At 35.9% G+C, this 22,084-nt stretch overlaps 5 protein-coding genes and 1 long non-coding RNA gene across 7 annotated transcripts; all 6 read right to left on the bottom strand.

Moving 5' to 3' along the window:
* Positions 1-396: 396 nt before the first annotated feature.
* On the bottom strand, positions 397-3,653 carry LOC141608577 (F-box/kelch-repeat protein At3g23880-like). Its single transcript, XM_074427918.1, has 3 exons — positions 3,593-3,653; positions 3,352-3,467; positions 397-1,608 (listed from the first exon to the last, which is right to left on the bottom strand). The coding sequence occupies exons 1-3, from the start codon at positions 3,651-3,653 to the stop codon at positions 397-399; spliced, it is 1,389 nt and encodes a 462-aa protein (XP_074284019.1).
* Positions 3,654-5,297: 1,644 nt separating this feature from the next.
* LOC141606431 (F-box/kelch-repeat protein At3g06240-like) lies at positions 5,298-7,380 on the bottom strand. Its single transcript, XM_074425547.1, has 2 exons — positions 6,223-7,380; positions 5,298-5,510 (listed from the first exon to the last, which is right to left on the bottom strand). Exons 1-2 carry the CDS (start codon positions 7,271-7,273, stop codon positions 5,473-5,475), a joined length of 1,089 nt encoding a protein of 362 aa, XP_074281648.1. The 5' UTR covers positions 7,274-7,380; the 3' UTR covers positions 5,298-5,472.
* A 105-nt stretch (positions 7,381-7,485) lies between these two features.
* LOC141606432 (uncharacterized) lies at positions 7,486-11,414 on the bottom strand. Its single transcript, XR_012526713.1, has 4 exons — positions 11,369-11,414; positions 9,154-11,259; positions 8,139-8,203; positions 7,486-7,595 (listed from the first exon to the last, which is right to left on the bottom strand). It is a non-coding gene; the product is annotated as an uncharacterized LOC141606432 (long non-coding RNA).
* Positions 11,415-13,846: 2,432 nt separating this feature from the next.
* On the bottom strand, positions 13,847-19,957 carry LOC141606428 (F-box/kelch-repeat protein At3g23880-like). 2 transcript variants are annotated; one of them, XM_074425544.1, is made up of 3 exons: positions 19,870-19,957; positions 15,476-16,624; positions 13,847-15,055 (listed from the first exon to the last, which is right to left on the bottom strand). In XM_074425544.1, the coding sequence occupies exons 2-3, from the start codon at positions 16,189-16,191 to the stop codon at positions 14,590-14,592; spliced, it is 1,182 nt and encodes a 393-aa protein (XP_074281645.1). In that variant the 5' UTR covers positions 16,192-16,624; positions 19,870-19,957; the 3' UTR covers positions 13,847-14,589. The 2 variants fall into 2 exon arrangements, with proteins under 2 accessions (XP_074281645.1, XP_074281646.1); XM_074425545.1 differs by having other exon boundaries at positions 13,847-15,047; positions 15,639-16,624.
* LOC141608576 (uncharacterized) lies at positions 17,102-17,926 on the bottom strand. The gene has a single exon (XM_074427917.1). It carries the CDS (start codon positions 17,924-17,926, stop codon positions 17,102-17,104), a length of 825 nt encoding a protein of 274 aa, XP_074284018.1.
* LOC141606430 (F-box/kelch-repeat protein At3g23880-like) lies at positions 19,810-21,490 on the bottom strand. The gene has a single exon (XM_074425546.1). It carries the CDS (start codon positions 21,417-21,419, stop codon positions 20,256-20,258), a length of 1,164 nt encoding a protein of 387 aa, XP_074281647.1. The 5' UTR covers positions 21,420-21,490; the 3' UTR covers positions 19,810-20,255.
* Positions 21,491-22,084: the final 594 nt, after the last annotated feature.

Raw genomic sequence — 22,084 nt, 5'->3', positions numbered from 1 at the left:
AACGGGCCTAATGGGCCGGCCCACGGGATTTTCTTGTTGTCCATACCCGCCCATTTAACTTGGCGGGCTGGGCTTGGCCCGCCCTCTTAATTTTTCGGGTAAAAATACTTGTCCAAGCCCACGTAATAAGTGGGTTGGACGGGCGGGCCTAAGGGGCGGGATGACCCATGAACAGCTATAGCGCAGATCGAACAAAAAAAAAAGCAAAGGTTATTAGATGTTCGAATACTCATCCTCACGGCTCACCCTCGAGCGTCCTTATACCATGAGTATTAGGTGATATAAGACTAGCACAATAACTAACGAGCTCATATAGACTCTATACTTACCATCTGTGCTACTAGTTACTAATGAGTAATATGCTGTTGTAAAACATTTTAACCTAGAAATACAGCTCTAGTAGAAATGGCTTGGATCCGCCCTTGCCTCCGATAACTCCTCAATGGGAAAAGGCGAAACCAGGCTTGGAACATATTTGACAATATCAAGATTATCAACCGGTTCCTCAAACTTCATAAGCGCTTTGTATTGCACGGGTTTCATACCTGATTCAACTAACCACAACGTTGTTTCGCTGAGTCGTTCTTCCTCGACAATGAAATTCCCCGTCACAAAAAAATCGCCAGTCCTCGTGTACCCAATTATTTGGCATAGGTTGTATATTGTCTCCTTTGGGAAAACAAAAGTTTTCTGCACTACAGTAGATTCCATTATTTGCATTATTAACTCGTCATATGTACTTGTGAAATTTAAGTTGAACCCGCTCAAACACCCTCCCATGCCTCCTTTGCCAACGAAGTCGTCCCCGTTTAACTGAATTATGTCAAACTTCTCTAACCCCAAATCAAAGCGAACAAAAAGATTCCAATTTTTCTCCCCAATTTTTCGTTTAGCTTGTTTATAATGACCACCCCAATATAATTTTTCGTCAACAAGAACTGCTCGTCTATAAAGAATAACAACATCATCATCGTCGAACTCAATTTTTCTCCACTTATTTTTTCTAAGAGAGAAGACATGAACAATATAACTTGGTTGTGTAGTTTCCAAAATTCGAACATATTTATAGTCATCATCAGATGATGTATACCCAAATCCATGAGCCATAAAAAGGTAATCGTGCCAATCAAAACGCATTAAACACTCGTCTGAAGCATATTTGAACCATTTGCGTGTAGCCGGGTTCCATAAAATGAAATATTCACAACCAAGAGAGTTCAAACAAATCAACCCATTGCAGCACCCAGTAAATATAAGATAATATTTCACCCCAAACATGTCGTCGTCTGCTAGTTTAACCAAATTATCTTCTAAGTTACTAGAATTCTGATCATCATAAGAGAATAGGTACCGATCATTCAAACTCTCAATAAACAAGGTGTTTACCGGCGCAGAAGGGCGAAACAAGGGAAATTTCATAAGGTGAAATCTAGCAAATTTGGAAGAAGAAAGAGTAGAGTGCCATAGTTTTGAGACGGACTTAAACCGAAGAATGGATGTAACCGGTAATCTTGTAAGAATTTCGTGAATAATAAGATCATCAGAGAGGTACCTTTGTTGTGCAATAACGTCGTCTTTCTTGTTAGTCTCTGTCATGGAATCCAAACTCTGGTGCAAACGTGAATTCAGCCGCGCAGCAGAAAACAGTCTCCCTCTTATTTTTGTTTGGTTTTTTTATTAGGGTTTTTCTAATGTATGCACTTAGGACACATATTAATAAACCAATATGGAAAGATTTACAACAAATTCTCATGATAAATTCAATTATAAACTTAGTTTTACCATAATTACTGAGAATATTCTATAAATCTTTCATTGTTTGATTTATTAATATGTGTCATTAGAAAAACTCTTTCTATAAACCCTAAAGAATTTTCTTATATCGGTGATGTACCAAAATTCCAAATTAAAGAATTTCTCTAAGGGTCCGTTTGGATTGAAGGAATTGGAGAGAAGGGGAGGGGAGGGAAAGGGAGAGAGATTTAATTTCCTTTGTTTGGATAAAAAATATGGGAGAAAGGAAATGGAAGGGGAGAGAAATGAGAGGACTTATTTTCTCTCCTATAGAACAAATTATAATCTTTCAAAGGGTAGCAAGATTTGGAAAGAAAACATTATTTGGACTCTAATTATGCCACGAACATCCTTCAATCCTCCATCCATTCTTCATATCCCTCCTTCCTCCCCTTCCATTTCCCTTCATAATTTTTGTTATCCAAACACCCAAATCCCATTTGCCCTCCCCTTCTCTCCCCTCCCTTCACCTCCCCTCACTCCCCCTCCCCTCCCTTTCCCTCCTAAAATTGTATCCAAACGGACCCTAAGAGCATCTCATTTAAGAACACTTTATGTCCACGGGTTAAGAATTCTATACCCAGTAAAGCTTAAGACGGATACTATTCTTCTTAAGTTTAGAACAAACGGGTCAAAATGTCAAATACTACCACATGCTGATAATAAAATACTACCACATGCTGGTAATAAAGTACTCCGTAATTTTTTTCTTAAATTGGGTTTAAATTCAAAATATTTACAAAAATGCGGCTACATTCAAATTATTTACAAATAATGGGTTCACGTCATCAATGGAGTAATTTTTAATTTTTTTTTTTTTTTTTTTTGGGAAGAGAAGCGGGAACAGGCCCAAAAATAAAGAGAACAAAAGAAAAGAACGATACTACGAAACTACAAAAGCACAAAAACTAAACAACATGAGCCGGGACAAGTCGAGGCCACGCAACTCCTCGCACATCTTGCTGAGATAATTTGAACAACCGGTTCGGCACATTCGATAAATCAAATCGAGTCAACTGCTGCATTTGAGTCACCCCATAATTCGCGCGCCAATCAACACAAGCATTAGCTTCCCGATATGTATGATGCATCTCCACCCTACATGGGGAATCACAAATAAAAGATTGACATATATTAATCATATGAATATGTGCCATCAGAACATTGAGCTCGGATTCCATGAAATCAACAATTACCTCTGAGTCAGATTGAATAATAAGACGAGGTATTTGACGCTCCAAATCTATACAAAATGTACTATAATCAATTTCTCCAATTAACAACATATTTTAGATGTTCAACTATTCGTCCCCGGGCGTCCTCCTAACACGAGCATCAGGTGAAATAAGGCTTGGCGCTAACTCATTTTCCTTTAGCAATACACCTACTCTCCCATACCTCGAGTTTCATCAATTGTATGTGCTCTAAAGGCGGGGACGTTAGATCGATAACCACCAAACATAAATCTCCAAGTGACCAAAAGGCCCTCGCGAGCAACCTTGGAGATCTCAGAATCTCGATAATGAATAAATAACCCGAAGTTGATCCTAAGCAAACCAAACCATTACAACTCCCCACCAAATGCACATACTGTTTCCCTATATCAAAGTCAACCTTCTCGTTGACCCAGTCAATTTCACATTTGTTATCCATTTGGCTACTTTGGCCACCATCTTCATAGGACAAAATTTTGAATTTGTTTTCAAGCACAGATTGAATGAACAAGGATTGTGTGGTTGAAAGGTTGAACATTTTCAAATGGGCATAAGCAAAACGAGGAGACGAGAGAGTAGAATACCAGAGTTTGGAAACCAGTCCAGATCCTCTGTCCCATTATCGTGTTCCATCTTGTGTCCCATTACCTTAATATGTTGACACCTCATCCTTAGATAATATCTACATACTTATTTTTAATATTTATTACTTATGTGTCGAATGGAGAGATAATGGGACACAAGATGGGACACGAAAATGGGACACATGACCTTGCCATTCACGGTAGTTCTGCCATTAGTATTAAATTATCATGTTGTTGCAAGATAATTACAATGAAAAATTCAAAGTTGCTTGATAGATAGTATTAGTTGACATTCAATATTCAACCAACAAAAAATTGAAACAATTTAAAATGCAAAACAGAGGAAAAAAAATAGAGATGGAATTTCGAAGCAAGGATGAGAAACGTCCAATACAAGAAAGTGAGCTGCCATTTGATGTAATAAATGAGATGATATTAACAAGATTATCTATTAAATCCGTTGTTCGATTCAAGTCTGTTTCCAAACAGTTCGGATCCTCTGTCCCATTTTCGTGTCCCATCTTGTGTCTCATTATCTCTCCATTCGACACATAAGTAATAAATATTAAAAATAAGTATGTAGATATTATCTAAGGATGAGGTGTCAACATATTAAGGCAATGGGACACAAGATGGAACACGATAATGGGACAGAGGATCTGGACTGATATGCCAATTTGTTGCTTTAAATTATGGAAAAGGACACCAAACTTGCTGCTTTAACTTATGTAAAAATATTTTAAATTATGTAAATTATGTAAAAATATGCCAATTTGCTGCTTTAAATTATGGAAAAGGTTGGCTCAACTCGAAAAGCTCGCGAGCGGCTCGAACTTGTGTGATTACATAAGATATTGCTCATATTTTGTAAAAATATTTTATTATGAGTATATTTTTGTATCACACATATTAAACATCTTGCTGATTTGTCAAATATTTTTTCATATAACCTTCGAGCCTCGTTATTGAAAATATCGAAAGAAAAATAAAATAAAAAAATAAACAGTTTTATGGAAGGCTTCCTACTAATTCAACTTGGGTCAAGGCTGCAAAGAAGAAAAGTGATGCGAAGAAGGCAAAGACAGGCCATAATCAAACCATTTTGAGCCAAACTGGAAGTCAACCATCTTTGGATTAACAAATTTATCGGTACTTAGGCTAGTTGGTCATTTGAAAGACTTATAAGACGTACTTGGTGGTGATTTGTAAAACTCTTTATTTTAGAGGAAGTAATATGTAAAACTCTTTGACCATTTTAATTTATGTGTTTAAATGTTACGAAATGTGATTGAACGTTAAGCAATTTGTTTGTTACTCTATTTGTTGAAATGAGCATTATATATCATTAACACAAAAGCCTCGAAATTCATACTTGACAGCACATCGTCTTAGAACATTACAAACTTGACAACATCGTCTTAAAACATTACTACTCCATCTTCATGCTACCTAAATGAATGCCTTAATTATTAATGGTACTAATACACAAGCAAAAGCATCCCAATAAAAGTGCATAACATAGAATTACCACCCAATTAAATTGTTCTACGCTTCTACGGAAATTATCTTGTTCAACCAACTCTTGTATGTTCCTGAGTTTCAACACTTCATTTTCGCCTACAACTTTTTGAAACCGATCAATGATAAAGGACCTCAACACTTCATTTTCGCCTACAACTTTTTGAAACTGATCAATGATAAAGGACCTCAACACTTCATTTTCGCCTACAACTTTTTGAAACCGATCAACGATAAAGGACCTACTAGTAACGGCACTCATAAAACCATTTTCCATCTTCGCCTTTGCATCTATGAGTTGTTCAATTGCATCCTTTTGCCATTCTGTTTCATCTTCTTCAGTCCAACCAAGTCGGCAACTGCTATTCTTGTAAATTACAAATATTTTCAGATACTAATCCTACAAATGAAAAAAATTTAAAAATCCGGAACGAAAAACTGACTATTTCACGAAAATCTGGGACGGAATTATGTACAAACACTGATTAACACACCCTAAAGTAGCTAATTTGTTGTTTGTGGAGGGTATGTTAGTGTAAACTTAATGAAGGTAGTTTTGGTATTTTATGTAAATCGTCACTTAACAAGTCGGGAAATAAGAGAAACAATGTTCGGGGTAAAAAAAAGGGGGTGATTGGGGAATATACGTTAAAGTTTGGAGGTTATTTGTAAAAACGCAAATACGGGTGATAATTTGTAAAAAAATCGCAAATACGAGATGGTTATTTGTAATTTATCCATAGATAAATAAATAAGGCACCAGTTACCATATCCTAGAAATTAAGTGTATAATACGGTATAGATTAAAAAACAAAACCATAGTGATCGCTAAACCAAAAAATGCAAAAGGAAGTAAAAGTTAGAAGTTCGAATCCTCACTCTCGGGCGGCCTTGTAATATGAGCATTAGAAATGCACAATAACTAACAATCTCACATTTGGACTCTCCTACTCAACAGATTTTTTTACGTTTTATTAAACTATTTCTCATAAGAGAACACTAACGTAAAGAACGTGTTGAGTTAGAGCGGAGTGAGTAGTATGACAGTATAAACCAAAACCATGGTATAGCTAAACATACAAAAAGTAAAAGTTAGATATTGGAATCCTCACCCTTGTGCGTCTCGGGCGACTCTGTTTTTCTTTTTGATGTAAAACAGGGTGTCCACCATCGACAACAGTGTATAATCCCCTTGTCGTGAGTGCTCTCAGGAAGAGGTAAACGGCTGGCCGAAGAGTTTGCTCCATTCCAATGGGCAAGGATCGTACCCCTGACCTCATGGTTAAGGGATGAAGTGATCTCGGACGACTCTGTAACATGAGAGTTAATTGAAATCAGACTTGCACAATAACTAACAGTCTCAAATTTGGGCCCTCTATCAAGGTTCATCAACGACGTATAATTCCAAGGCTGCGAAGTTATATCGAAAACTCCTAAATGTAGAGCATAATTATCATAATATTGTGTAAAGATCTTGTCACCTCCAACGGAGCCAATTAAGTTTTCGTAATGCATCCAACTAGCCAAAACCTTAGAAAGAACAATTTCTTCTTTCACTCCCGGACTTTTCAACACCGTTATGACATCCTCGCCACTTGTGAGACGTCTACCGTACTTGGATAAACGTCCATTTACAACACATAGTAACTTATCAAAACATTCATCGTTATCTGAACCATATAGCAAAGACGGTGTGCTCACCTCAAGGTGAGGAAATGTGTCAAGTGTGTCAGATGCTAAATCAAAGGAAATAATTTTCCTTAGTAACCCATCAAGCATGTTTGGCATGCCGCCCATCCAATACAAAGTCTCATTAACCAATACCCCTGGTCTGCGTAATCGCTCTGCTATTCTCAAACCAAAGAAATTATCAGAATTATTGTTGTTGTCGATTCTTCGCATTTTATCAAACCTTGTCGAGTAAACGTGAACCCTTATCGAATCCTTAAACACTTTTTTGCATAGCCTGACAATCTTATAGTCATCAACAGCAGAAACATACCCAAATCCCCAAGTGACCATACACCCTCCGTTAGTGAAGTCGGAGATTTCCGAGTCCAAGTATTTGTCAAATTCGCCGGTTATTGGATTCCATATAATGAACAAACAACCAGAAGTTGATCCTAAACCAACCAGCCCATTACAACTGCCGACCAAGACCATATTCTTATCACCTACATCAAAGTCAACCTCCCCGTTGACTAAGTCAATTTTGCCATTTTCGTAAGACAAAATCTGGAATTTGTTGCCATTTTGAATGATCAAGGATTCTATGGATAAAGGGTTGGGAAATTGTAATTGGGCAAACGCGAAACGAGAAGAAGAGAGAGTAGAATACCAGAGTTTGGAAACGGACTTGAACCGAAGAATGGATTTGATAGGCAATCTTGTTAATATCATATCAGATATTAAACCATGTGGCAGGTCTCTTTGATCTGTTTGATGTATTGGATCTTCATCATCCTTGCTTTGACTTTCCATCTCTCTGATAAAAATTTCCCAAATGATATTCCTTCACTTCTTTTTGTTAGTTTATACTTTATTCTTTATTCTTGGCATTACTTTAAAGTTTATATATATAATATTGTAGAAGATGATAACCTTATAATATAGGACAATAAGCTTTGACTTTTGACAAGGTCATCAGTGGCGGAGCGAGAGAACTACAGTAAGTATTGTAGTCCTTTCTAATGCGTAATGCGTAATCCTGACACCGCCACTGAAGGTCACGTATCTAACGCAATATGTTGGCCATGGGTAAAAACTTGACTTTGCATTGGTAAATTACCTACTGTGTAAATTAGAATAACCTATGATATTTTCTTTTTACGACTCAGTTCAACCTTTTTTGTTTTCATGTTATTCGTAGTCTAATGCTCATACTCGTAAAAAGTCTTTAAAACAATATAACGGAACCACTATATACCCACATTTCACTATTCATCATGGATAATTTGCCTCTAAGATCAACTGATCAATTACATTTTTGAACAAACAATTGTTATTAAAGAACAATGAGAAAACATACCTCAAACTTTCAGAAGACCCGACCAAACAGCGTGTCATGCAGATATAAGCTCATAGTTTAGCTCCCTGTCGATTTTCAAAGGACATGTAATGTCACAAAGATTGTTCTGCAGCATTAAAATTGTTTCTACTGATCCATAACATTTTAAAAAAAAAAAAAAAAAAAAAAAAAAAAAAAAAAACACCTTATTTATTTTTAGGGTCCGTTTGGATTGAAGGAATTGGAGAGAAGGGGAGGGGAGGGAAAGGGAGGGATTTAATTTCCTTTGTTTGGATAAAAAATATGAGAGAAAGGAAATGGAAGGGGAGAGAAATGAGAGGACTTATTTTCCCTCATATAGAACAAATTATAATCTTTCCAAGGGTGGCAAGATTTGGAAAGAAAACATTATTTGGACTCTAATTATACCACCACCATCCTTCAATCCTCCATCCATTCTTCATCTCCCTCCTTCCTCCCCTTCCATTTCCCTTCATAATTTTTGTTATCCAAACACTCACATTCCATTTGCCCTCCCCTTCTCTCCCCTCCCTTCACCTCCCCTCACTCCCCCTCCCCTCCCTTTCCCTCCTAAAATTGTATCCAAACGGACCCTTAAGGGACATGTAATGTCTGATCCAAAGTTATGAAATACCAAGACTCAAGAGGGCGTCGATATCTCACAGACCCTTTAGCAACAGGAAGCAAAATAAAAAAATCCAGCAATAAATCAACAAGCAAGGATACCAGTAGCAAGGATAATAATGCACAACTTAAATGCAGACTAATAAGAAACCATAAAATCTAAAAACATTTCATCGTGAAAAGACAGTTTCACGAAATCATTTCAAAATATTATCACATATAGTATTTGATCCATTTAAAATCATGATTTGTATCCGTATAAAATAACGTAAAAACAACCTACCAGAGAATGACACAAAATACATTACTGATATAACAAGCATGCCAGAAACAACAAACCAGTTGAAAGCAAAAATATAATTGAAACTGAGTGGAGTATACAAATGCTTACAGGTTTACAACATGCTCTAGGAAGTGATTGATGGCTTGATGCATCTATCCCATATCATTTGCGGAAATAAAAATCCACACAACTATCACGAATTTACTTATATCATAGCTGTAACTTCTGTTTTACCATTTCATTGTAGTCATTCTGTTCCACTAGAACATTCAAAGTAAGGGAGAAACAGCACTCCGAACGAAACCCACTGTCTCAATATCACCCAAATCTTTCACCAACGGACTAATATTTTACCGGGCTTTGATTAGGGTCAGCTAGCAAAATACTTCTATCATTTGTCTGCAGTAAAACCTTCCCACTCTCAATCCATCCACAAAAACTACACAAACCCGGAACAATATCAAACTTAAACAACTTCACCCAAGACTCCCATGCGGCCATGCTCTTTCAACATCCAAATTTCCACAACCCCATTCACATCCACATTCCAAGCATCTAAACAACCATTAATCCCACACAATTTGAAACCCAAAAACTACACAATTTGCAGTCATGATCCGCTTGTCCTTCTCCTTGACTCCTTAAGCCGATCGATGAAACGCAATAACAAAAAATGTGAGATCGCGCTTCAAACATAGCTCACTACAACCTCTATCAGCTTGGTCGTCCAAAGTTATAGGAACAGTACATTACATATTAGTTCAATGTCAATTGATGCATTCGGATTCATGTGCCATGTGTGCTAGCTCCAAATCCTTCAAGATGACGAAACATTTAGTGATCATGATGAGTCCCGCCAGCCAAGGACAAAGGCCTAAACTAGAGCAAAAAATTCCATGGAACACAAATTCATATTTGTGGTCCGGTGATAAAAAAAATAGTTAAACAGCCTTACTAGAGACCTAGTGCAAGTAAATGAAAATGGAACCAAATGTAAGGAAATATTCTTAAGGATACAACACTGTCTGACTGTCACATAGAGTTGTACAAGCAATTTATAAAAAGCATACAATTGATTGCATCTATGCCTCCAACGGCTCAACCATGGGAAAAGGCGAAACTAGGCTTGGGAAATATCTTGCAATATTAAACAACGTATCAAACCTCAAAAGTGTTGTGTATTGCACCGGTTTTGTACCCGTGTCAACTAACCCTAGCGTTCTGCTCCCGGAACTCCCATCATCACTTAATGGCCCCGTCACAAAAAACTTGTCAGCCTTTGTGAACCCAACCATTTCAGAGAACCTGTCTAACCTCAACCCCTTTGGTAGACATATAGATATTAGTATTGAAGCGGGTTTCAATATATGCATTACCTTGTCACCTTTATAGTTACACTTGCTCAAACGCCCTCCCATGACTCCTAAGACTTCCGTTTCAACCCAATTGATCTTACTTATGTCAAACCTCTCATTCCCTAAATCAAAGCTAATAACTAAATCACTAGCTTGGCTACTATTAGCAGCCCAATATATTTTTTCATTAAAAGGCAATGCGTGTCTATAAATTACGAGAGGATCATGACCAAATTCAATTTTTCTCCACTTATTTTCCCTGAGAGAAAATATATGAACAATATTTACACTACCCCGATACTCCGTCAAAATTCGAACATATTAGTAGTCATCAACAGACGATGCATACCCAAATCCAGAGGATATGCAAGGGCGTTTCCGACCATCAAAACGCTTCAAATATCCATCTGACTCATATTTGTGCAGGTTACGGGTAGCCGGATTCCATAAAACGAAGGATATACCAAAACGTTCAGTTAAACAAATTAACCCATTGCAGAATCCTGTAAGCCTCAGATATTGTTCCACGCCAAAGTCGACTTCTAGTTTAACCAAATTATCTTTAAAATTACCCGAAACTTGATCATCATCATCAAAGGAAAAAAGGTAATTTTCATTACGATAATGGACAAGCAGGGTGTTAACAGGAGCAGAAGGGTGAGACAAGGGGGATTTCTTAAGGTGGGCATTCGCAAAATTGGAAGAAGAAAGAGTAAAATACCATTGTTTCGAAACTGATTTAAATTGAAGAATGGATTTAATGGGCAATCTTGTAAGTATTTCTACAATTACAAGATCATCAGAGAGGTAGGTTTGTTGCGGAATCACATGCTTCTTCTTACTCTCTGTCATTGAAGAACTAAGATATAATAACAATGATTACGAAACACAAAATTGAAAATTTCCCCCAAATCAATCGATGAATGAATAAAGCATGGAACCCTAAAATCAATCAATAGGATGCAAACCTGGAATTAGCAGAAGGCTCCCACTTGAATGTGTGCCGAGTGTTTCAATTAGAGTGACGGAGGGAAGAGAACTATGTCTGGACTGTGGATAGACCCACGAAATGGGCTCAAACGGTTCGGGTTTTAGATTGGGTTAAATTTGATCGGTATCATTTTAGTTGATTTTAGTTTCGAATTTAGTTCGATTTCAATCAGTTTATATTTGTTTCAATCGTAAATCGGCTTGTGTTATTTCTTGTCTATTACGGATCGAGTAGACTAATATCAGCGTAAAAAGTAATTTTTTTCGAGTTGGAAGTGATAAATTGGGTTTATAAGAAATTTTTACCGTATTTAATTCGGTTCAATCTTGGCTCGATTCAGATTTAATCCAATTTTAGAACTGATCCGGTTAATTATATGGCTTCTCGGCCGATGTTTTCGGTTCCGTCCTCCTGTATCTTTTACTAGCAATTTTTTCTTTAAAGAATAGAGAGGGTCCACGGGTTTGGTTTGTGTCTCGTAAGTCGTAACTAAGTCCAAAATCCAAAATCTTTTAGGGGGGCCAAAACCAAGTTATACTAGTATACCAACATTTGGGTCTGATCCATCAGTTTTGAACTCGGATTGGCTCAATCAATGTTGTTCTAATATAAGTATCTACTATGGTTCACAAATCACAATTGGATAAAAGATGTTTTTTTTTTTTTTTGCCAGCCATAAAATTAGGTTTCTTATACAAAGTACACCTGCATCTCGGCCAAATTGGTAAAAAAAAAGTAAGGGTTATGGACAAATTGGTAAAAAAAGTTTATCTTTGGACAAATTGGTAAAAAAAAAGATGAATTGGACAAATACACCAAAAAATAAGTAATCATCCAAATAATTAGTGTGTAGTTAGTTATTTACCAATTTCGGGTTTGTTTGTTGGCCGAGTAAGTATCGGGGAGCAAGAGGTTAGTGTTGAATCGCATTCAATTTAGGTTAGTTTTTAATAGTTCATGAAATATATTGCATTTTTCGGAGACCGGATATGACTCGGAATCGGAATTGACCCGACCCGACCATGACCTGAGCTTTGTTGACACGTGACTGACTCGACCCGAAACAACCCGATCTGGAAACATCCAACTCGAAAATGACCGATAAACATAACTCTAACTTACCATATGAAATCACAATTAAATTATGTACGTTGCAATAAAAAATTAATCTTTAAAACTAAACTATAAATAGGTAATAATTTAAAATGCACTTTTTTCTCTCTTAATTATTGGCCCAAAAATGACCTGTACCGAAATAACCCTACCCGCCTAACCCGAAACAGACCCAATCAACAAACACTGCTACCCGAAAAAGTCCCGACCCAAAATAACCTATCCGCTTACTCTGAAACAGACCCCTCCAACAAACACGGTTGCCCAAAACATACCCGATCAACAAACAGACCCAGAATTGGGTAAGTAATTGATTACACACTAATTATTTGGATGGCTACTTATTTTTTGGTATTTTTGTCCAACCCATCATTTTTTTTTACCAATTTGTCCAAAGATAAACTTTTTTTACCAATTTGTCTATGACCCCTTACTTTTTTTTACCAATTTGTCAATTTGGCCCCTGCATCTCTAAGTCAGGTGCACACACTACATCCCCTATTTACTAAATGAATAGGAATTCTCACATTTTTCCCTCCAAAAAGCATCTTTTTAAATAAGGAAGGTAACTATAATTATGTGCGTTTACTAAAAAATCCCCTATTTACTAAATGAATAGGAATTCTCACATTTTTCCTCCAAAAAGCATCTTTTTAAATAAGGAAGGTAACTACAATTATGTGCGTTTACTAAAAAAGGAAACTAATAATTATATTTTTATTACATTAAATTATTATCTTTTAATTAAAATTAATTTTTCATCAAATTATATTATTTTCACTTCTAACTCCAAACTATAATATCTTAATTAAAATATAATAAGCATCTTTTTAAATAAGGAAGGTAACTACAATTATGTGCGTTTACTAAAAAAGGAAACTAATAATTACATTTTTATTACATTAAATTATTATCTTTTAATTAAAATTAATTTTTCATCAAATTATATTATTTTCACTTCTAACTCCAAACTATAATATCTTAATTAAAATATAAATAAAATTTATATAAAACTATAAATTGCTAAATCTTTTATTGATACTATTATTTAAGAATGACTTAATACATGTTACGTACAAAATAAAATTGAGTTCACTGTTATTACTTTGGTGGCAAAAAAAAATTTGAGATGACTAAAAAATTGATTTCATTAGCTTTGTAGGTAAAAAATATTTTGTTTTTAAATACATTTCAGCAAAAACAATCTATTGATTAATTGTCAACAAAGCAAAATACAATAATGAGAAATATGGACAATTAATGAAATATTACTATTTAATAAGTTAATTATTTATATAAAAAAAATATTATATATACCGTGCATTTATTGCACGGGGTCTAAACTAGTTATTAGTACAATAACTTAAACTAGGGCGGGGGTTATTAAAAAACGGGGTTTCTTCAAAAAGTCGTCGTAGTAGTGCGCTGAGGATGCCATGTTTTTAATACACCCTCGTGGCGTAAGTGTGTCTTGTTGCAGGTACTCTCCTAAAGCTCAACTAGCGAAGAAAAGAAAAGACATCTATGACCCCTTACTTTTTTTACCAATTTGTCAATTTGGCCCCTGCATCTCTAAGCCAGGTGCACACACTACATTATTATTACAATAACTTAAACTAGGGTGGGGGTTATTAAAAAACGGGGTTTCTTCAAAAAGTCGTTGTAGTAGTACGCTGAGGATGCCATGTCTTTTCTTCTCTTCGCTAGTTGAGCTTTAGGAGAGTGTCTACAACAAGACACACTTACGCCACGAGGATGTAGAAATTTATGGGAGATAAATCTACTTTTGAAGAAAGTAGATAAAATATGTCTTGAAGATTCATCCCTTTGGCTATGATTCTTCTTGGAAATGGCCATTCTCCATTTCTCCGCCACATGATGAGTAAAAATGCGAATGGTAACTGTATAAAATACACGTAATTCAAACAAAATATTCACAATAATGTTACAGTGTAAAACAAAACCATGATACAGCAAAACAAACAATAAGAAGTTACACCATGGTAGAAATTAGAAAACAGGTATAGTGCCAAACACAAAAGAAAACAAAAGGTTAGATGTTCGAATCCTCATCCTTGAGCATCCTTATAACACGGATATATTAGGTGGAATAAGACTCGCACAATAATTAACAATCTCACTTTTCCCGCTTCTTTCAAGGTCCATCAATGGTGTGATATTCAAAGGCTGCTGCGTTAGATCAATAACCCCTAAACATGCCATATATTGTGTAAAGATCTTGTCACTTCGAGTGAATCCGATTAAATTTCCGCCATGATGCATAGACTTGGCTAAATCCTTAGGAACAATCATTTGTTCAATCACCTCTGGACTCTTCATAATAGTTAAAATATTCATAAAAGTTATAATATCACCACCTCTAATAAGATTACCATACATAGATAAGCATCCATTTACGACAAATAACAACTTATCGACATATTCGTCATCACTGGTGGTAACATATGACAATGATGGGCTCACCTCGAGGTAAGGAAACGCTTCCAGCTTCTCAGACGCTAAATTGAAGGAAAAATTTGTCCCTGGTAACCTCCAATATAATTATTTAGTTTTTTTTTTTTTTTTTTTTTTTTTTTTAAAGAAATTAATTTATTTATTTTTCTCTCCTTTATTACACACTTTTTCAACAACCACTTTCTTATAGATTTTACCTGATTAATTCCGGATCTTTAACTCTATTTCGGTTTTTAAAAATCGTTTTTAACCTTTTCTCTCGATTTAAATTTTAAGTTTTTATAAAAGAAAGACGGAATTCGATTTTAAAACCCCTAAGTTCACCTTAACTTTCCATTACATTTTCGTTCTCCCTTTTGTTTTTTATCTTCCCTTTTTATTCGCATTTTGAGGCGTGCGTTCACCCATGGACGGTTCGAAAGGATGATTCATGTCAGCCGACCCCAAATCATTTTGGGATTAAGGCTCTGATGTTGTTGTTGTTGTTGTTGGTAACCTCCAATATAATGTCTCATTAACCAACGCCCCTGATATACGTACGAACACGGGATTCCTCAAATGAGACGTATCATCATAAGCATCGTTTTTTATTATTCTCCATGTATCTAATTTAATTGAGCAGACGTGAACTGTTGAAGAATTATTAGACAAATTCTTACATATCCGAACAATCTTGTAGTCATCAGCAGTAGAATCATACCCAAATCCCCAGTAGGCCGAACACCGTCTGAGAAAAAAGTCAGAGTTTTCCGAGTCCAAGTATTTGCGAAATTCACGGGTTATTGGATTCCATATAATGGACAAACGACCAGAAGATGATCCTAAACAAACCAACCCATTACAAGTGCCCACCAAATCCATATTCTCATCACCTACATCAAAGTCAACCTCCACATTGACCAAGTCAATTTCACCATTTTTGTAAGACATAATCTGGAATCTTTTGCCATTTCGAATGAGCAAAGATTCTGTGAGTGAAGGGTTGGGGAACTTGAAGTGGGCGAAAGCGAAAAGAGAAGAAGAGAGAGTAGAATACCAGAGTTTGGAAACAGACTTGAACCGAAGAATGGATTTGATAGGCAATCTTGTTAATATCATCTCACTTATCAAATCATGTGGCAGCTCTCTTTGCTCAAACTGCTGTATTAGATCTTTCTCATCCTTGCTTTGACTTTCCATCTCTTGTTTTTTACTCTCTACGACGGTTGGCATTCCTTTACTGGTATTTGTTGCCAGTATACTTTGAACATTTCATAGTATTGTTTTTTTTTTGAGAAATAATAAGATAATGCTACTAACAAGCTCATTTGTGACAAGGTCATGTATACAATGACTTCATAATTCATACAGTGTCAAGGAGCAAAGGAACGATAGGTTAAACATACACAATGCACTGTCTGTGTGCCTATGACGACTTAGTATCAACTCCGATATTGCATAATCACAACAAAACTAAAACATAAACATTCATAAACCTATCATATAATTGACCAGTAAAGGTCACATAAAGTTTCAAACAAAGTTCACAGGATGGACTTTATTTAACTAGGATAAAAGGCTCACTGCTCACCTGATATTTGGAAATAGAAGGCCTGAATTTCCACCATAGAGTTCATCGCCATCGTTGGGCCATTTGCCTTGAGGACTGGCAGCCATGTAATAGCAAACCCATAAGTAAAATGGTCTTACCAGAAAAGAACAAAATTAGCAAAACACCCTCATTTACATTTGGTGTTGACAGACATGACAGTAGATCATAAGCAACACATTCCAAAGTCCAAACAAACACACATTCACAGTCAAGGAGCGAAGGGTTAATCGGCATTACTAGAGACCTGGTGCAATTAAATGTATAAGATGTGATCTAAGAAATAACTATAGTCACAGTCAGTTAGAATATTACAGACAATGTAGATTTAAGAAAAACATACAACGTCTTCAGACAGGCCAAGGAGCAAGGGAACAACGCAGGTCGCAGGGTATTTACGCCCTCGACAGCTCTTCACCGGGAAAAGGTGAAACTAGGCTTGGAATATATCTTGCAATATTAATCATCTCATCAAACCTGAAAAGCGTTGTGTATTGCATAGGTTTTGTAGCTGTGTCGACTATCCCCAACCTTCTACACTCTGAATCCCATGTCATCATTTAATGGCCCTGTGACAAAAAACTTGCCGGTGCTAGTAAACCCGATCATTTGAGAGGCCATGCCTATTCTCAAACCCTCTGGTACACCAATGGATTTCACTATTACCCCAGGAGACTCAGACTCAAATATGTGCATCAACATTTCACCAGTATTCCCGTAACTAGAATTGCACGTGCTCAAACACCCACCCATGACTCCTAAGCATTCCATGGAATCCAAGTTAACTCTATCAAACCTCTCAACACCCAAATCAAAGCTAATCATACTATCACCAACTTGATGACAAAGGGCAGGCCAATGTAATACTATTTCATTTATAAGCACTGGTGGATTATCAGAAATGAAGGCAGTATAATCAAAATCAAGGCTTCTCCACTTATTTTCCATTAAAGAGAAGATATGAACAATATTATGACACTTTCCAAATCCCAAACCCATCATCGAAAGTTGAACATATTTATAGTCATCAACAGAGGATGCATACCCAAAAACACTAACAAAAGGAGAAATCTTAATATACCAATGTGTCTCATACTTGTGCATTTTACGAGTAGCCGGGTTCCATAAAATGAAGTATTCACCAGTAAGCGAGGTTAAGCAAATCAACCCATTGCAACACCCTGTAAGTTTAAGCTCACCTTTCTGGCCCCTAAACTCGGAAAGCTCAAGTTTTACCAAATTATCTTCAAAATTACCGCAAATTTGATCATCATTATAAGAGAAAAGGTAATAATTGGAATCAGACTGGACAAACAAAGTGTTAAAAGGAGCAGAAGGGTGAGAAAAGGGGGATTTCATAAGGTAGTAATTGACAAATTTGCTAGAAGAAAGAGTAGAATGGATTTGATGGGCAATCTTGTAAGAATCTCTTCAATTATGAAATCATCAAAGTGGTAGCTTTGTTGCTCAATAACTTGTTCCATTTTCTGCAGTAAATTGTGAGGCAGAGGCACTGAAGCAGTGATTTGAGTTAAACACCACGCTTTTGAGAGGTCAAGTTTTACCCCTACGTTTTCTCGAACAATAGGTCTTGCTTAAAACCGTCTCAAGTTAAGACCTCTCACAACGTAGTGAACTTACAACCTTCGTTTTATTTTTACCTTATTTAAATTAGGATCCTCAAAAAAATGGAGGTTGTATTATAATATAAGATGGTTTTACACCGTAAGAACGTCCAGCTTTGCAAAGAAGTTGTTCATTTTTTATTAATAAATAGAGTTTCTTTTTGTTTAATGGGACCGTCCCACAGTATGAGACCGTCTTATGCAATAAGTACTCTTATTTTTTTAGGAAATGAGGACGATTCAAACTCGTAGTGAAGTAGTGATTGACACCCGGTTTTTGAGAGGTCTAGTACTCTAGTCTACTCCATGTTTGCCCAAATTTTATATAAGGAGTAGTAATACGAAGAAAAATGATTCTATAGATGTACTATCTCATATTTAATGACTTTTTGAGTTTTTCTGTATTTTTTTTTTTAGTTTTATAGAGTTTATAAATTACATTTTAGTTTTATGATGTTAAAAATCAAATTTTTCTGAAGTTATATGTAATTTTTTCGAGTTATAATGTAACTTTATGAAATTAATGTTTAAGTAAATGAACTCAAAAACTTTATAAAAAAACTCAAAAATTTTAAATTAAAACTCAAAAACTTTATCTTAATGCTCAAAAACTATACCATCTGATGTATTACAAGTACATCAGATGTATAATCCACTTACTAACTATACCATTTGATGTACTACATAAGATGCATAATCCACTTATTGTACTCTATAATTCCATCATTTCCATGTGGTATAGTGCTGCGTTTTTTTTTTTTCATTTTTGTAAGGAGGCAAAAACCAGTGTATCGCAAGAAGGCCAACAATAGGTTAATCATAGCATAATGCACTGTCTACATGCCATAGACAACTCAACAATGGGAATAACACGAAACAACACTTCAAACCACAGACATACCAGACACTGCATAAATAAACTTGAGCTCGTAAACAAACTACTTCAACTATTTTCTAGTTCAAACAACTTGGTGCTATAAACTAACACAATCGAGACCATTTATAAACTTGAAACTATAAACCAAATCATATCATCGACCAATAAAGGTTGCATAACATTTCAAACAGAGGTCACGGGATGGACTCTATTTAACACGATCAAAGTACTCATTGTCATCATGGGGCATTTGATTTGATTGTTGGCAGCCATCAAAGAACAAACACGAAAGCTAGAAAAAAAACCTATCTTCTATGGAAATATCTAAAAGTATCACATCTATGCCTAAGCTTTACACAAATTCTTGTGTAACACCGCCTTACACAAGTTTTCTGTAACCCCTTTTTTCAAAATAAAATCGATAAGCAACTACTCAAAGAGTAAAACGGCCTTATAAGAGACTAACTAGAGAGTCTAAGAGACTAAGACAACTCCTTAACAGCTAAAAATAAATAAAGGTTAACCGTAGCGCAAAGCACCCTGTACATACCATAAACAACTACTCAATGGGAAATAGGCAAAACTAGTTGGACTTGCAATATTAACTGACTCTTTAAACCACATAAGCACCAAGTAGTCAACTACTACATCAATACACTTGAACCCCGAAACCAAGTACTCGAAACTATTTTCTAATTCTAATAGCCAAGACCATAATAAAATTGAGACAACAAACCAAATTGGTCAATAGAGGTAACATAACAATTCAAAACAAAATTTCAAAGTTATAGAAAGCATACATTACATGTTGGTGCGATCAAACTTGGAAGCGTAGCATCTATGCAACCTTTATCAGCTTGTTCCGCAGTTACAGGAAGAGTACATAACATATTAGTTCAATGTTTAATTGATTATTCCGGTGCTATCAGTGACTCCTTCAAGATGACAAAACACTTGCCAAACCCTGGTGTACGCTAGATCTGATAATACACATACTTTGCTTGGTCTGCCGATATATTATGGTTAAACAACCTTACAAGAGACCAGGTGCAAGTAGATGATAAGATACCGAGTACTTGGTCAATACTACTCTAAAGAAATACAATAGAGTCACTAAGAATACTACAAGTGATTTAGCTTCATGGACTTCAAACAAGCGAAGGAGCAAGGGAATAATGTATTTTATCTATGCCTCTGAAGGCTTCTCAATAGGAAAGGGCAAAACAAGGCTTGGAACATATCTGACAATAGTAATCAACTCATCATTGAAGCGCAAAAGCATTCTGTATTGCATAGGTTCCATACATGTGTCAACTATACCCAGTGTTCTTCTACTTGGGAAATACCCTGTTTCGTCACTAAATGGCCCTGTTACAAAAAACTTGTCAGTCTTGGTAAAACCGATCATTTGAGAGAAAGGGTCTAGTTTCAACCCCTTGGGTAAACCAATAGATTTCACTATTACCGGAGGTTCCATAATGTGCAGTAATTTATCACCCGTAAATGTCTCACTATACTTGCACTTACTCAAACACCCTCTCATAACTCCTAAGAAGTCGGACTCGTCCCAGTCGATGTTAATTACGTCAAACCTCTCCACCGCTAAATCAAAGCTAACAAGTAAATAACCATCTTGTTCAGTACTATAAGCAGACCAATATAATTTGCCCCTAACAAGCACTGATGGACTACAAAAAACGGGAGGATCATGAAAGAAATCAATTTTTCTCCACCTATTTTCCCTCATAGAGAAGACATGAACAATATTACTTGTTACTGTGATCCCTTGATATACCGACAATATTACAACACATTTATAGTCATCAACAGAGGATGCATATCCAAATCCACAAGTTATACTAACATGATTAGCTTCATCAGGACGCTTAAAATACCCATGTGACGGATATTTGTGCAGCATACGGGTAGCTGGGTTCCATATAATGAAGTATTCATACGAAGCTGGGGTTAAACAAACCAACCCATTGCAGCAACCTGTAAGTCTAAGATGATCTTTTTCGACACCAAAGTCGACGTCTAGCTTAACCAAATTATCTTCAAAATTACCAGAAATTTGATCATCATCATCATCATAAGAGAATAGGTAGTGATTCTTACCAGATGTGATAAACAAGGTGTTAACAGGAGCAGAAGGGTGAGAAAAGGGGGATTTGATAAGGTGGGCATTGGCGAAATCGGAAGAAGAAAGAGTAGAATACCATTGTTTGGAAACCGACTTAAATCGAAGAATTGATTTAATGGGTAATCTAGTAAGTATTTCTTCAATTATTAAATCATCAGAGAGGTAGCTATGTAATTGCTTATTCTTAATCTCCCACATTTTTGACATGAATGGAATTGAAAATCTAAATTAATAATCTCCAAATGAATGAATGGAATTAAATCTGCCGCAAACCTCAAAGTAGCACTGCTCGCCGGTTTCCTCTTCTGGTGCCGGTCGCCTTTCAGTTCTGGTCTCCGGTCACTTTTGGTCTTCCTCTAAAACCTAGATTTCTCTCCAAATGAATGTATTTTGGGAATAGAAAACGGTTTTGGTTGATTATTTTTTTATGGTGGTCAAATGAATGGAAAGGTCATTACAATGTAGCATCCTCTAGGAGAAAGTCTTCCGTAGAAATAAAAGAGGAGTATATAAAATTTAATGGGAAATTCTACGATATACCCTGTAGTTTTTGAAATTCTACCATATACCCCTCCCTTTTCAAAATCATCACAAATACCCCTGAATTTTGTTACTTATTCCACAATATAACCAAAGTTGTTTCTTCCGTTAATTTTTCCGTTAGTTGCTCACCTTTTCCGTCAAATGGTATAATTTTTGCAATCTTCATCTTCTTCATCTACAATATTCATCTTTTTAACTCCCTACCTTCCTCTTTATTCTTTTCTTTTCACCCATTATTGTCATTAATTTCACCGATATCTTTATCCCTCCACCATCAATATCATTTATATGTAATCAATCTGATCAAAAGCACAAAAAAAGGCAATTTC

The sequence above is a fragment of the Silene latifolia genome, chromosome 10, assembly GCF_048544455.1.
Source record: "Silene latifolia isolate original U9 population chromosome 10, ASM4854445v1, whole genome shotgun sequence".
In the NCBI taxonomy this organism is placed as follows: Eukaryota; Viridiplantae; Streptophyta; class Magnoliopsida; order Caryophyllales; family Caryophyllaceae; genus Silene; species Silene latifolia.
Note: the sequence above shows the minus strand (reverse complement) of the source record. Positions and strands in the feature narration are given on the sequence as shown.